The sequence below is a fragment of the Haliotis rubra genome, unplaced genomic scaffold, assembly GCF_003918875.1.
Source record: "Haliotis rubra isolate DU_JTF1 unplaced genomic scaffold, ASM391887v1 Scf59, whole genome shotgun sequence".
Taxonomy (NCBI): Eukaryota; Metazoa; Mollusca; class Gastropoda; order Lepetellida; family Haliotidae; genus Haliotis; species Haliotis rubra.
Window position 1 is genome coordinate 1,473,778 of NW_025767290.1, and position 17,953 is coordinate 1,491,730.

General features: G+C 37.2%; 1 protein-coding gene across 1 annotated transcript in view; it reads right to left on the reverse strand.

Annotated features, from left to right (window-relative positions):
• Nucleotides 1–17,953, reverse strand: part of LOC124254979 (cAMP-specific 3',5'-cyclic phosphodiesterase 4C-like) — a 471,981-nt gene that overhangs the window by 55,159 nt on the left and 398,869 nt on the right. Inside the window, 1 exon segment of the mRNA XM_046688819.1 lies at nucleotides 294–409. Within this exon segment, the coding sequence (XP_046544775.1) occupies nucleotides 294–409 (116 nt within the window).

Below are 17,953 nucleotides of genomic sequence, written 5' to 3' on the forward strand. Positions count from 1 at the left end.
CTCACTGACCTTGCAGCTTGTTGCTGCTGGGGGACAGCTGTTGATCACTCACTCACTCACCTTGCAGCTTGTTGCCGCTGGGGGACAGCTGTTGATCACTCACTCACTCACTCACCTTGCAGCTTGTTGCCGCTGGGGGACAGCTGTTGATCACTCACTCACTCCACTCACCTTGCAGCTTGTTGCCGCTGGGGGACAGCTGTTGATCACTCACTCACTCACTCACACCCTCACTCAACCTGCAGCTTGTTGCTGCTGGGGGACAGCTGTTGATCACTCACTCACTCACTCACCTTGCAGCTTGTTGCCGCTGGGGGACAGCTGTTGCATATGGTGATGCTGTGGGGACTGCTGTGATGCATGGGACAGCAGTCCATGGCCGTGGGGGCCGGATGAACCTCGCCTAGGTCTGCAGGAACAAAACACACAGTTCAGGAAGGTGGTACCGAGTTCAGGTGATCATACATTCTCAAGAACACATGTTTCATGACGGTTTGTTCAACCTTAGAAAACAATGTGTATAGTTTGATAGTTACATAACACTTGAGCATCATATAATGATATCATATCCCAGGGCTCGATTTAGTGCTTTGTTACTTACACTGGTGCAACCCAATATTACAAAGTGCAACCTAGTTATAAGTCTTACTTGCACCATGGGCAAGTTAATTTTTGAAAAATAAATCAACAATAAATCTAACATTATAGGCATAATTATGTCAGCTCATTTTTCTTTTAACCTTTGAATAATTTAATAGCATATTTCTTGCCTGACATTTTGCCAAAAAAGCAGTGCAACTGGAATTTGGCTGGTGCAACTAGGTTTTTATCTCAGGTTGCATCTGGTGCAAGTAGGTTAACCTATCTTAAATCGACCCCTGTATCCTGAGGACAGCATATTCAAGAGGAATTGATATCATATATCATATCGAGTTTATATAGTTTTATGAATAGTGGATATGATATCATATAGAAGGCATTATATCACCAGCATTGGAAGTCATATCACATAGGCAGTGGATCACTAGCATTGGAAGTCATATCACATAGACAGCATATCATATCACAATGAGTGGATATCATATCATCTTGAAAGCATATCATATCATAAAAAGTAGATATGGAATGATGAGACAATCCGATGATCAGTGAGTATCATATCACATCCTTGGGTTATCATATCAAGCCCAAGGGTTATCATATCAAGCTCAAGAGTTGTCATACTAAGACAAATGGTTATCGTATCAAAACCAATGTTATCATATCAAGATAAAGGATTATCATATCAAGACCAAGGATTATTATATCAAGACATATCAAGGGTTATCATATCAAGACCAAGGACCAAGACCAAGGATTATCATATGAAGACCAAGGTTATCATATCAAGATCAAGGATTATCATATCAAGACATATCAAGAACAAGGGTTATCATATCAAGAACAAGGGTTATAAGGATTATCATCATATGAAGACCAAGGTTATCATATCAAGACCAAGGGTTATCATATCAAGACCAAGGGATTAGACCATATCAAGACCAAGACAAGGATTATCATATCAAGATCAAGGGTTATCATATCAAGATCAAGATAAAGGTTATCATATCAAGACCAAGGATTATCATATCAAAACCAAGGTTATCATATCAAGATCAAGGGTTATCACGTTAAGAGACAGCTGGTTATCCCCCTGATGCTAGGTATAAGATATCATGACAAAGGGTTATAATACACGACCAGTAGGAATTATTTCATGACAAAGTCTAACAAGACAAGTCAAACAAGTCAGACAAACAGAGCCCTTATTGTAGAAATAACATTCCGCTGATGTTAAATAGTAACTATTAAATATACCAATTAATATAACAATAATTATAGATTGGCATTATATCAGGCTAGTGCCCATGTGTGGTGACTGTATGTTCATTGATCCAACTAGTCTCTCGTACAGACCCTGAAGCAAATATATCCAAGAAAGCCCACACAAGTCTAGAAAATGTGGCAAGTCTAGATTTCCTCAGCTTCTGAAAATGAAGAAGGTCTCAGGGCTCCTTTTCATTATATTTTATATTTTTTTACTATGAACTTTTTTCAGTAAAATATGTTCATTTCAGAGACTAGTTGTTAGTCTATGTTCCAACCTGAACCAGTCTCATATAAACTGGTCCTGGAGAGTTTGGTGGTAGATGAAGCACCCATAAAATCTCCCATCCTGCACAAGTTGAGGTGAGGTGAAACTGGGTTTAACGTCGTGCTTGAGAATATTTCGCTCATATGACCACGTGCATGCGGGTGTATGTGTGTGTGCGGCTGCTTGTACTAGCCCAGACTGAAGCTGGTTTTATAGTGCTAGCCCACTGAGATACCATGCCGCAGTGAAGCATGAATACCCCACTCAGACACATTATACTGACTCCGAGCCGACCAGTCCTTGTTGTACCCATTAATGCTGAGTGCCAGGCAGGGACCAAAAAGTACCATATTTTAACGTCTTTTGGTATGACGCGGTCAGGGATCGAACCCGCGACCTTCCGCTCTGCACAAACTACTCCCAAATATTTGACAGACTAACATCTAGTCTGTGAAATGAACATGTTTTGCAGAAAAAGGTTCTTTAATCATATTGATAAAATGTTACAAAATGGAGCCAATAGACTTTCTTCATTTTCAGATGTGGAAATCTAGACTTGATACATATCTATACTTGCATGGGCTGTATTACAGTCATCCCTCTTGTTATGTGATGCAAACTTTGTTTGTTTATGGGAGCCACAGATTACCCCACATTTTAACCGAAACCACGATATCCCAAAGGGCATGACTGCAAGGGGTGACTGTATTTCTGGGTCTGTTTGACAGAATTGACTTGACATTGAACATGATATTAAATCTTAACCCTTGCTCCCAAAAGTCAACAGTCAATATGGCCACCATAATGAAATGACTACCAACGACACACAAACCAATGATATCAAATACCGAAGACTTATTACTAGTACACCCTCAGTGAAAGGTGAATGATATCCTCTCTTGACGCAATTCCTTCAAGTTTCATTGTTACTTCAATATTGTAGTGATATTACAATCACATGTGGACCAATTAAACTGGGGGTTGATATTGTGAGCAAACCACTAGGTTAACATAATGTTCAATGTATTACACTACAAAGAGTGACCACTCAATCAACTTGTTAACTCTGATAAGACTTTACTAGGGTTCTATTCTAGTCTATAATTATGTGTTTCAACCATGTCCATATTCAGACTTAACGATGCAAGTATTTTTGCAGGATCCAAGAAATACCACCATATCCATGCACACATAAAGATTTGAAAAAATGGCCATGATGATGATACAGCCTCACAGTTCATAATAGATATGTGGACTGTCAAAAGTTGCCCTTGTTCACACAGTAGCAAAGTGAGGGAGTGAATGAGTTTAGTTTTACACCGCTTTTTGCAATATTTCAGTAATATCACAGCGGAGGAGATCAGAAATGGGCTTCACACATTGTGCCCATGTAGGGAATTGAACCCGGGTCTTTGTCGTGACGAGCGAACGCTTTAACCACTAGGCTACCCCACCTCCCCCATTACAGGGCCAGGATGGGGTGGAAATGTGAACAGGTACCTGATAAGATGGAATGGCTATGTGAATGTAAAACCTTCTAACATCAAACAGACTTGGGCTGTATACTTCCCAGGAAGCTGAGAATAGAAGTGTGATGAATATATCTACTGACATGGAATTAATCTCCATGAGAAGCTGCCTCTTATCATCATGATGTTATTATTATTATTATCATTATTATTATTATTATTATGTCATCACCAACTATACAGATCTATTTATCAGATACCACACGAGTCTTTTATAACAGTTGGAAAATCTCACAATTCTTGCTTTATCACAAATTACCTGCTTTTTTGACTGGTGAAACATAACTAGGATTGTTGTTTTTTACAAATACTTGAAGAAATATTGAGACATCCATGACTACATGACTTTGTATTCTGATAACACTTCCACAAAAATAACATGAACACAAATCTGACACGGTATGTCCTATCTACCATACAAAAGGTGTGCTTATATTTCATATCATAACAAATAACTTAGCTTTCCAGCAGTGACTTCAACAGTTCCTAAATTGTTAGTGCTTAATATAGTCCCCAATTTCATTAGACCAGCTTGATTGAGAGAGGCGTCCATGCGGAAACAATATGGTGGAGCTATCAAAGATGACTTTCACATGCACAAAAGGCCAGTATTTCAGTTTTATCACAGTATGTCAGCTTAATGTTGGAAGAAAGCTTGAAGGGTGTAAAGTAATCCCAATACTGCACAAATAATTGTGTTGACCTTTTCCAGAATAGCACACATGTTGAGAAATAGATTTATATAGTGTAAAGAGTAAACAAATATATGGATAAAGATAAAAAATGTGGAAATAATGACGGTAACAAAATTCATTTACAAAAGGATATTGAAAATTAATATTGAAGACAATAACATTTGTGAAGACAATGCTTATGAAGAGTACAACAATGCCTAATAGAGAAAACAATGCTCTAATAGTTAGAAGACTAAACTTATGGACCAGACGATGTTCATGAAAAGACGATGCCAGAGATGATGTTTATGGAGAAGACAATACTGAAGAAGAAGAAGACAATGCTTATGAAGAGGAAAACAATGCCTAATAGAGAAGACAATGCTCTAATTAGAAGACTAAACTTATGGACCAGACGATGTTCATGAAAAGACGATGCCAGAGATGATGTTTATGGAGAAGACAATACTGAAGAAGAAGAAGACAATGCTTATGAAGAGGAAAACAATGCCTAATAGAGAAGACAATGCTCTAATTAGAAGACTAAACTTATGGACCAGACGATGTTCATGAAAAGACGATGCCAGAGATGATGTTTATGGAGAAGACAATACTGAAGAAGAAGAAGACAATGCTTATGAAGAGGAAAACAATGCCTAATAGAGAAGACAATGCTCTAACAGAAGACTAAACTTATGGACCAGACGATGTTCATGAAAAGACGATGCCAGAGATGATGTTTATGGAGAAGACAATACTGAAGAAGAAGAAGACAATGCTTATGAAGAGGAAAACAATGCCTAATAGAGAAGACAATGCTCTAATTAGAAGACTAAACTTATGGACCAGACGATGTTCATGAAAAGACGATGCCAGAGATGATGTTTATGGAGAAGACAATACTGGAGAAGAAGAAGACAATGCTTATGAAGAGGAAAACAATGCCTAATAGAGAAGACAATGCTCTAACAGAAGACTAAACTTATGGACCAGACGATGTTCATGAAAAGACGATGCCAGAGATGATGTTTATGGAGAAGACAATGCTGGTGAAGAAGATGACAATGAGAATTTAGAAATAAACAATGCTTAGGAGAGGAAGAGGAGAGGAAGACAATGCTCATGCATGAGAAGATAATGTTCACTGAGAAGATGACAGTGACTGCTTATAGTGAAGAACACAAAGTTCACGAAGAGCAAGACAATATTCAAACAGATGAAGACAATGCTCGTGGGAGAGACAATGCCATAGAGGTAAGAATGTCAATGAATGAGTAATAAAATGATCACAAGAAGATGTAGTTGTAGTTCTCATGGAGATCAAAATGTTGCTCATGAAGAAGAGAATAATGCCTAAAAGAAGATACTGCCCAAGAAGACAATTCTCCTGATGACAAAGTTTACAAAGAATAAATTCATCTTTATGAGAAAGACAATGCTCTTGAAGAAGACAATGAACTTGGAAGCAGTGCTCATGGTGAAGAGGATGGTGCTCATGAAGAAGACAATGAACTTGGAAGCAGTGCTCATGGTGGAGAGGATGGTGCTCATGAAGAAGACAATGAACTTGGAAGCAGTGCTCATGGTGTAGAAGATGATGCTCATGAAGAAGACAATGAATATGACAATGAGGACAATATTGATGAAAGAACAATGAGGACAATATTGATGAAAGAACAATGAATATGACAAGGACGATATTCATGAAGAAGACAATAAATATGACAATGAGGACAATATTCATGAAAGAACAATGAATATGACAAGGACAGTATTCATGAAGAAGAGGACAATACCATGAGAAACACAATACTTAAACAACAGAATGCAAAGTCACCACTGAGAAACAGGTGAATCTTTGAAAGAAGTTAATGTGATCTTGTATAAAAAAATACAATATAATTTGAACAACTTGATAAAATCTGTCTCCATTGCATCTGAAAATCATTTAATTCAACTATCTAAAAAAAAGAAATAAAACCCAGCTTAAGGAAACAGATTTCAAAATATTTTTTATATCTAAAAAGTCCACCTGCCAGAGCCTGACCGAGCGTCTATATGCGTCTGTGATGGCTATCATCAGAATTGCTGGTGGTAACGATCCGACCAATTCTAGACCTTCAGATTATACAGCGGAAGCCTATGATCTGAACGCTATGACGTAGGCACAATCACTAGGTTTGGGTATATGTCAATCACCAAATATGATCCCACTCACTCAAGATTATACTGAGCGATGGCTCCACTCTTTAGATTGATTTTGTTACTGCTAACAACCAGTGTTGTGAACAGCTCCGGTCCGTGTTGTGAGACGAATTTGAACCGAGGTAGACCAAATCAAGAAGGTTTGACAGTATTTAAATAGAGATGATTATGTACAAAGGAGAGCAGTCCTGACGGGCAGATAACTGAGATGGATCTGTGTTAAAATGGCAAAAGGTTGGCTATTTTCAGCGGCAAAGAGGTTATTTGTGTTTACAATGCCAGAATCAGTGATGACATTCTCGTGACTCAGTAGAACATGAAATCAGTATCAAAAGAAAGCAATGAGAACAATTTTCCCAAAATCTAACATTTCCTCATAATCTGCAATATTCCATTTCCATTTTGGATCATAAACATGATCAAAGATATTTTAAAACAATACTATTAATATCCAAATATCATTTGTTTTACACTTGTCTGGTGAGGTGAAAAAGTTCATTTTGAAAGTGACATTTAGAAAACCAGGCTGTAAATTTCACGATCTAAATTGTTTTCAAGATGTTTTTATGCATTTGAAAAGTAAAACAATAACAGAGCAAAAATTCCAAATAAATTTCAAAACATTTATGATATTGTATATTCAGCATGATAATTCACAAGAACACAATAAAAAACACAATTATATATAAGTTGCTCTTACGGGGTTATAAAGTCAACTTGAAATACAGACCATTTCCCATACTCTGTAAAGTTGTCTTTGAAGCTTAATGCCCAAGACAGAACATAGAAAATTACTTCAAAACACCTGACGTCTGTGTTTGCCAAAAACATATACAATCAGAAAACAAGGTTTAAACTTCAGAGAAAAACATTCGAAATGACAACATGATCCCAGTTAGCGGCTTTTAATTTTGTTTCAGCAGGATACAAGGCAAGTCAGTAAAAATGAATTCACCTCCAGGATGTGACACGTTCAATGAGCAAGTACCTGTAAATCCTGTTTGGGCGCCTTAAACACTATTGGACATCTATTAAACACCTATTTGGACACCTATACTGCTTACTTAGTCACCTACAAATCTTTACAGGTTCCTGCTTTCACATCTGTAAAACTTGCTTGAACACCTGTTATTTCCACTTTAACAGCTATAAAGTTTTACTTGACACCTATCTGCTTTCTGAAACACCTGCAACACCTGATTGGTCTCCTTTAAGGTCAAATTTAAAACCTTAAGGCAAAATCAGACGCATTTAAGGGTAATTTTGACACATCTCAATTCCGCTTTGTGCCTTATTAGGAGACTTTTAAATTTTTCTAAAAGGATAATTGGTGTCTATAATGAGTTGTACATTTGAAATGCCATAAAACAGTTCACCGATCCTGATGAGGATGGCGATCTCTGAGTGGGCTGCAACATTGGACAATAATTAATACATCTTCCACCTTGTATGGGATTCAACAGAGCTTCATCATGAACAGGTCCAGACAGAAGGAACATTATCCATATCAGGAATAAATACTCCCTTGTGTCCCCTAAACCTCCTCAAATTAACATGGGCAAATCACATCAAAGACTTTCAAATTATTATTTAGGTCAGTTGATTGAAATCACCCATTTGGTGTGAAACTGTTACAAATGGACCCAAGCTTCATTTGATCATTACACAAGTGGGACATATTAAGAGTCAGTGAGACAAGCATTTGTGGAACTCGGAAATATTGTTAAATTCAAATAAACTGCCAAATGAGACATTTATTAAGCAACCGTTTAAGTGCAATATGTAAGGAGTTGAGGAACTGGTACCCAGCCGACAGTTCCTGGAAGTAATGATCCAATTCAGCAGACTTTCTGCCTGCCTGTGGCTACCTTCAACATTAGATCAACTCACTTGCCTCGGAGCGTTTGTTAAACAAGCTCTTGACACGATAACATAACACTTCCAATACTCAAATACTCCATTTCTTGTTGGGTAAAACTTTTGCCAAGGGCAACTCAATTTCTAGTCATCCACTTCACCATCAACCTTCCTTAATAAACAAGTTGGGTAAAGGCAGAGTTGCTTCCCTTAGGTGTGCTAGGATCTAGGTGTGGATATGTTGCTCCTTACACAATGGATATGATGACAATTTAGTTTGTGAGTTTAGTTTTACGAGACTTTCACTTTTAGCAATATTCCAGCAATATCATGGCAGGGGGACACCAGAAATGGGCTAACACATTGTACCATCTTCCGTGTGACAAGTGAATGCTTTAACCACTAGGTTACCCATCAGAGTCGCTGTAGACCTTCACATTCCTCATTTACCAAATGGTTGCTTGTTGTTTAATGCTGCACTCAGCAGTATTCCAGCCCTGTGATGGAAGCCTCAAGTACTCAAGTCTTCATCCAGTGATTGATATTCTGAGCACTAACCCATGTCCTTAGGGTATAATGGCATTACACGACCAACCATAGTCACTAACCACTCAATCCATTAGGACGCCTCTTACAAGACATTGCAGGGAACCATTTCAGAAAGTGAATCCTAATTTTGCTATTTTTACAGACATAGGGAGAAAAAGGGAATTTAAATATTCAACAAATGGTTATACTTTGACTTCTTATGATGGGTCGAAGCTAATCAAAATCTGACAAACATTATCCCCATTGTGACACATTATCTCACTCTGACACATTATCTCACTCTGACACATTATCTCATGCTGACACATTATATCATGCTGACACATTATCTCACTCTGACACATTATCTCATGCTGACATATTATCTCACTCTGACACGTTATCTCACTCTGACACATTATCTCATGCTGACACATTATCTCATTCTGACACATTATCTCATGCTGACACATTATCTCATTCTGACACATTATCTCATTCTGACACATTATCTCATTCTGACACATTATCTCATTCTGACACATTATCTCATTCTGACACATTATCTCACTCTGATACATTATCTCATTCTGACACATTATCTCACTCTGACACATTATCTCATTCTGACACATTATCTCTCTGACTCTGACACATTATCTCATTCTGACACATATCATTCTGACACCTTATCTCACTCTGACACCTTATCTCATTCTGACACATCACTACTGACATATTATCTCATTCTGACTCATAACCCACATTCTGAAACATCGCCATTCTCTCAGTCATAAACTATAGCAAACCAAGACACACAATCACAAAGCATCGATGGTAATTCAAACAAAATATTCACCTCATCATACTTTAAATATCAAAATTAATCTAAAATATCATCATTTGAAATATCTATAAGCATTGATCATCAAAGAATTAATAATGATTTCCAAATTATTAACCATCAACAAAATAGATTGAACCAAGTCATACACAAGTCTTGCATACCGTCTACCTATCAACTAAATAGATGAAGGCCCCTGTCATGTGCCTGACTTGATATTGCGTCTATTTGCTACACTGTCATGACGACACAATACCTCACCTTTCCTTGCTTAACGGTAATCTTTATGTACAATAATGTCTCAACGATTGTGCGAAAACTAAAACTGACCTACAATTGAAGAGTGTCATGCTGAGCAATGTCAGACATCGCTATGGCAACATTGATTCCATACTAACGGAGGAAGCCAGGGAGAAATGCTCTATCTAATAGCAATATTCAATATTGGCTAGGAAAAACAGGAAACGCTATTTTACAGCAGGATTGTGGGAATTATATCGCATCAAGATGGCAAGCTTCACAGTTTTCTGGCAGGAAATCTTGCCAATATCTTGAGACACTTTCTGTATGAGACCAGAATGTACTTGATTAATGATCAATACTCTTTAGGCCTTACATAGGAATCTATGCATAAATATATTACATCGTAGGAATATCCGCAGAAACAGTGTACAAGCTTGGTAGAAGTATAATAAACTTTAGGACCAGCTTTATTATGGATTGTTTATAGGATAGTGTTACTATGAGACATGTGAAAAAAGCATTTTGGGAGTTTGATAAATTTTAGAATTAGCCATATGAAGAATTTGTTTTATTTAACAGTATACCTTTACGAACAGTCAGTTAAAACTAAAATTAGTAGCATTCTTATGATCAAGTTTAACCAACTTTAGAAGAAGCTTCATAAAAATTATGATAATATTACCGAGACACTAGCAAGAAGCATTCTGTGATTTTAAAACCAGATGAATGAAGAACTTGTTCTATTTCAAAAGGATATCATTACAAACAAACACTTTAAAGTAGAATTTTAATTTCAGGAGTTAAATAAACTTTAGATGCAGATTTATGAAATATTTTTATTTTGGGTACACAATTTTGAAAAAAGACAACAACACAAAAAATGTTTAATATAAATACCTCTTTTGTAAAGGTTATCAATAAATTCCATCATCAGGAAGTAGTATTAAACATCAATGAAGATGATGAAAATTATATTGATATTTTTGTTTTGGTGCATTAGTGTGTCAGCTATACTCTTGGTTTTGGATAATAATAATTATCTTACCTCACACATAAATGTCGCTTTCTGATTGGCTGAGGTCTCTTCTATTATTTTCAATGTAACCCGCTTACAAGCGAGTAACATTTCAATGTACCCTGCTGTCAATGGCAACTCATTTGGTACTTTGTGGTAATAATTCTTTATCTCGAATAACATTGAATCACGTATGATGTACGGAAATTACCAATGTTTTGCGAATGCAAATTGATGGAAGGGAGATAACTCTAAATCTGTTTTTCTTGTCAGCAAAATCTAGCGATGGATACAAAAAGATTTGTACCCGTGCTTCAAACAATTCAAAATTAAAATTAAGGTGTTCGGTAAAATAAATACGTTGTTCACTGGTCCCTCGGGGCCCATGGGTTGATGTACTCTCGATGTTTGTTTATGTTCCCCTCGCCCATGCCCCCTTTGTGACCAGTGAACAACTTATAATGTAAGCTTGCAAGTGAGTGCGAGAATTTCTTAATAAAACATTCTTCAACTTTTTTGTACAATGACCAAAAATATATGAAAATTATAATAAATATGAAGAAAGGTCTTTGTAGATGATAAAATGTCACATCACTTATTGTATATTTTGATAGTATCCTAGATGTTGTATACATAAAAGCAATGTGGGTGCTGTGAAATAACTTCATTAACCAAAATATGTGTTGGTTATCAATATAATACCTTCACTAATGTGTATATATTTCTCTTGACATATAATCTTCACTTTCGCATGTGTTCTTGATTCAGATATATAAAAGAAACAAAAAGCTTCCCATATTCATGGGAAATCTCTGCCCAAAGCAACATGTCTGATCAAACAAGAAGACAAAGTCATCAATATCCCCCGCAATGGCAAAATACTCTTCATGATTATGTCTACGAGTTATGATTATGTCAAATATTTATGTGTGTATATAGAAAAGTGGAAGGAGAGTATTGAAAGGTTTTGAAAGTTCTGCTCCAGAAAGGAGCACTGTCACCAATTTCATTCTATGTCAAACTTGTTGGCATGGAAACGCCAAAAATATTTTATTCAGAATTCCAAAACTACCAAAAGGCACCAGTACACCACCAGATCCAGGTATGTGCCAAGTTTGGTGAAGAAATAGAGAAAATGGTTTTAGAGTTCTGCTATGGAAAAGAGCACAACCACCAATTTCAGTCTAAGTCAAACTTGTTGCCATGGAAATGCCTAAAATATTTTATTCAGAATTCCAAAACTACCAAAAGGCACAAGTACACCACCAGATCTGTCTATGTGCCAAGTTTGGTGAAGAAATAGTGAACAGTTTTAGAGTTCAGCTCGAAAAAGAGCACAACCACAATTTCAGGCTAAGTGAAAATTGTTGCCATGGAAACGCCAAAAATATTTTATTCAGAATTCCAAAACTACCAAAGGCACAAGTACACCACCAGATCCATGTATGTGCCAAGTTTGGTGAAGAAATATTGAACGGTTTTAGAGTTCTGATCCCGAAAAGACAAATTTGCATCGCACCACCAATTCCAGGCTAAGTGAAACTTGTTGCCATGGAAATGCCAAAATATTTTATTCAGAATTCCAAAACAACCAAAGGCACCACTACACCACCAGATCTATCTATGTGCCAAGTTTGGTGAAGAAATAATGAACAGTTTTAGAGTTCTGTTCGGAAAAGAGCACTACCACCAATTTCAGTCTAAGTCGAACTTGTTGCCATGGAAATGCCAAAATATTTTATTCAGAATTCCAAAAACAACCAAAAGGCACCAGTACACCACCAGATCTATCTATGTGCCAAGTTTGTAGGAAGAAATAATGAACAGTTTTAGAGTTCTGCTCCAGAAAAGAGCACTACCACCACCAATTTCATTCTATGTCAAACTTGTTGGCATGGAAACGCCAAAAATATTTTATTCAGAATTCCAAAACTACCAAAAGGCACCAGTACACCACCAGATCCAGGTATGTGCCAAGTTTGGTGAAGAAATAGAGAAAATGGTTTTAGAGTTCTGCTATGGAAAAGAGCACAACCACCAATTTCAGTCTAAGTCAAACTTGTTGCCATGGAAATGCCTAAAATATTTTATTCAGAATTCCAAAACTACCAAAAGGCACAAGTACACCACCAGATCTGTCTATGTGCCAAGTTTGGTGAAGAAATAGTGAACAGTTTTAGAGTTCAGCTCCGGAAAAGAGCACAACCACAATTTCAGGCTAAGTGAAAATTGTTGCCATGGAAACGCCAAAAATATTTTATTCAGAATTCCAAAACTACCAAAAGGCACAAGTACACCACCAGATCCATGTATGTGCCATGTTTGGTGAAGAAATATTGAACGGTTTTAGAGTTCTGATCCGGAAAAGACAAATTTGCACGTACCACCAATTCCAGGCTAAGTGAAACTTGTTGCCATGGAAATGCCAAAAATATTTTATTCAGAATTCCAAAACAACCAAAAGGCACCACTACACCACCAGATCTATCTATGTGCCAAGTTTGGTGAAGAAATAATGAACAGTTTTAGAGTTCTGCTCCGGAAAAGAGCACTACCACCAATTTCAGTCTAAGTCGAACTTGTTGCCATGGAAATGCCAAAAATATTTTATTCAGAATTCCAAAACAACCAAAAGGCACCACTACACCACCAGATCTATCTATGTGCCAAGTTTGGTGAAGAAATAATGAACAGTTTTAGAGTTCTGCTCCGGAAAAGAGCACTACCACCAATTTCAGTCAAAGTCGACCTTTTTGCCATGGAAACGCCAAAAATATTTAATTCAGAATTCCAAAACTACCAAAAGGCACGAGTACACCACCAGATCCATGTATGTGCCAAGTTTGGTGAAGAAATATTGAACAGTTTTAGAGTTCTGCTCCGGAAAAGACAAATGTGCACGGACGGACCCGGACGGAGTCCATTTTAATACCCCCCGCAAAACGCGTTGAGGGGGATAACAAACTGAAGGACACATGGAACACACCTGTCAGTTTTGGAAAAATATTCCTAAAAATACAACAAATGACCTGTTTCATAAAAAGACATGAAATTATAACAACAAAATGAGTATACTTGCTTTCATGGAACATTATTGTGTGGTCATTACTCAGATAATTGAAGGTTGCTGTAGTATGGTAGGAATATGGCGGTGCAGCTTTTGAAACAATAAAAATCCCCCCACAAAATCACTTTGTTATGCCAATTGTGCAAGTGATGGGTAAAAACCAGTAAATAAGTACATGCTCACCTTCTTCACAAACACCTGGTGTCATTTTCTAATATTTTCGGGACAGCAGGGTAGCCTAGCGGTTAAAGTGTTTGCTCGTCACGGCCGAAGACTTGGGTTTGATTCCCCATATGAGTACAAAGTGTGAAGCCCATTTCTGGTGTCCCCCGCCGTGATATTGCTGGAACATTGCTAACAGTGGCGTAAAACTAAACTCACTCACTCACTCCTAATATTTTCACAACTATTTTGGCTTGTATGCACAAATGAATTGGTTTCAGCAGATAATCGAGATGGATTATTCTCTTGGTTGACGAAATATACCATAAATGACCATAGATAAGCCAAATTTTGAGGACCAAAATTCAGTCTGAAGGAAGGGGTCAGCTTATCTAAGGGTTACACTTTCATGAACACATGGGGCGGTGGGGTAGCCTAGTGGTTAAAGCGTTTGCTCGTCACGCTGAAGGCCCGGGTTCGATTCCCAACATGGGTACAATTTGTGAAGCCGCCCATTTCTGGTGTCCCACGCCGTGATATTGCTGGAATATTGCTAAAAGCGGCGTAAAACCAAACTCAGTCAGTCATGAACTCATATTTCTGGAGGTAGGATAAAATCATCATATCGCTTCATGTGAACAAACAAGCAAACATGACCTTAGTCAGTGAAAACATCAAATAAGCAATTAAACACCACTAGACTAGATTATTTACCTTTTCAGTTCGAGTTTCTTTTTGTTGTGTATTGTGTATATGCAGGGATTGTGACTATATATATCTTTATTCAATATGGGACAAATCAGAACACAGACCCATTGGAGCATCAAAAGTAGGTCAGCTTACCCTACTTCCATAAAATGGCAGGATATTAGTATTCACCAACATGCCCATTCCAAATGGTTAGACAGAGCCTGAAGTACTGGACAATACACAACGGACAGGCCACAGCAGAAGGTAGCAATAAGCCTGGACGCATTCTTCACACAATGTTCCAGTCAATACAGTATGTACAGGTATATGTGTAGCATATCTCATGGCAATATAACAACAATATGGATCCACTGGCATGAGATGGGGACCAAAAGCTTTTGAGGATTGCTTGAATAGCTCATGAGTATTTCACTCGTCTACAAGAACCATTCCTGAAAAGTAGGTTCTATATTGGACAATAATCAAATTATAACCTGGTCAATCGGAATTACTGGTGTATAACAATTACTTGTACTTTAAATTACTGTCCAACACAGTTAATACATTCTAGAAATATACAATTTGATATACATGCATACAAGTGTACAGTTTAAAAAATAAATATATGATCAGAATAGAAAATTGTGTGTATTTAGTCTTGATATTATAAGAATTGGAACAATTCTTTGAAACTTGATCGCATTATTTCTAAAAACAACAATGTTGGTTACATGCATCAGAAGAAAAAAAAGAAAATGAAAACACATTGTCTTTGCTAGTGACTGACAAACCGTTCTCGCACTTATCTTAAAATTGATAGAATGAGACAAAGACGTCATTATCTTAAATAGATGTATTTCTGAAATATTTTGTCCTACACTGCACTTTTAAAAGCAGATGGTTTGAGTTCACCCTTCAGAATATAATAACATTATTTAAAATAGCAAAATTAGTCCTCCACTATGACTGGATTATTTTCATATAATTTCATAATAGGCAAATACGATTGTCCAAGGACCAAATGTCGACACCACTAACCTATAGATGATATGTATCAGTGTTGGAGACTTGTAGATCGAATTTTCAATTCAAATCTTGTACATGTGCACTGTATGACCATACAGAAAAATTGTGAGCTTTTTCAAACAACAATGGTGTGATGTCATGTCAAGGGGAGGTAACTTTATCGGTTAGGAGGAAGGCATACCACTAGGGATAGCTAGTTAGGGTTAAAATTTTCATTTCATTTTCTGTATGTGTCTGTGGAAACCACAGAATTAAGGCAACCAAAATCCAGATGGAATGTTTACGCCATAATTATTTTCATATAATTTTATAATAGGCCCTAAAAAATTACAAAAATTAGGTGAATCTTACAAGGTGGGGAATTTTTGTTCAAAAGTCCGTTTTCCCTGATGATGATGCTCGGTCGGCACCATGTTCGTAGTTAGTGGTAAATGTCTGAGACTTGCATCACTTCAGGATTTCCAGGGGGGTTGGGGTAGTCGATTCCCCACATGGGTACAATGTGTGAAGCCCATTTCTGGTGTACCCGCCATGATATTGCTGGAATATTGCTGGAATATTGCTAAAAGATGTGTAAAAACTAAACTCACTCAGAATTTCCTTCTACAATAAGCAGACACATGGTGACAGAACTAAAATACTTTTCAAAATGGCATTAAAACCTCACTCACTCACTCAGCCATCAACCCACGCCACTGACTCAGAGAATAATTCATTGTGCAAGAAAGGTTTCACAGATCAAATGTTTTGTCTAGTGTCAGATTTACTTGGTGCAAAACAATGAGTTCATCACAACACCACCATGAATCAACAACTCAAAACACAAACACCAATCTTCTCCAAACACAAACACCAATCATCGTCTGGCACAGCAGAACAACACAAATATACCACTTTCATTTAAACAAACATCTCAAATTCATAGACACCACTCTATGATGTATTTACAAAGTGACATAAGTACGAGGTTATTTTCAACACATCTATTCCGAGCTGGAAATGTCATGTCTCCTGTTCTCAGCAATAGGACACTGCATGCCCACTGTGGCAAATGCTGGTAGACACAGCTAGCAGCTTACGCCAGGAGACATCACCAGCATCTTCTTGAGTCCTCTCTCCTCATCTCTGCCTCCTTGTTACATCTGTTCTCCGACTATTACGCCTCCTCATCAGCCTCTACACAGTTCCTGAAGCTCGCTGCTCAAATTGGGCTTTTTACTTAGAGAAGATGTACTATAATAGACACACAGTATTGTTGGGTTTTCCTCTGGCACTGCTGTGCCTTTGTGAAAATGTATCAGAATTTAGACCTGGAGCTGTCAAGGTCCTTATTTGCCAGGTAACCATGGAGAAGCGGAACTGTCTTTCCACAGTTTATAAAGAATGGTTGTTCTGTTTGAACAGTACATTTTGATGTGGAGTAAAACAGATTTGCCTCTGGGTTCCATTTTATACACATCGGGAATATATATATTTTAATCAGTTTAATGTAATTTTTGTATTTCTTTTCTTAAGTTTTTAACCAAACATGTACAGAAACAAATGAAATGAAAAGAAATATTTAATGATATTATATTTGACAACCCTTTTGATATCATGTTTAATGCCTTCTGACATCATTGAGGAAGATACAGTGTTCTTGTACAGGGAACTTCACGGTGTCCTTGTATACCGATCTTGTAGAATACACTTTAAAAGGTTCATGCACTGAGTGAGTGAGTTGAGTTTAACGCCACTTTTAGCAATATTCCAGCAATATCATGATGGAGGACACCAGAAATGGGAGACATTGTCTCCATGTGGGGAATCGAACCCGTGATCGATCTTTGGCGTGATAGGCGAATACTTTAACCACTAGACTACCCCCACCCACCCTCTTATACTGAGATATTGTACTGCAATTATGTATAAAAATACTTGACATTGATTTTTGAGAAGCAATCTTGTGCAGTGTTTTTGTACAGCAATCTTGTACACTG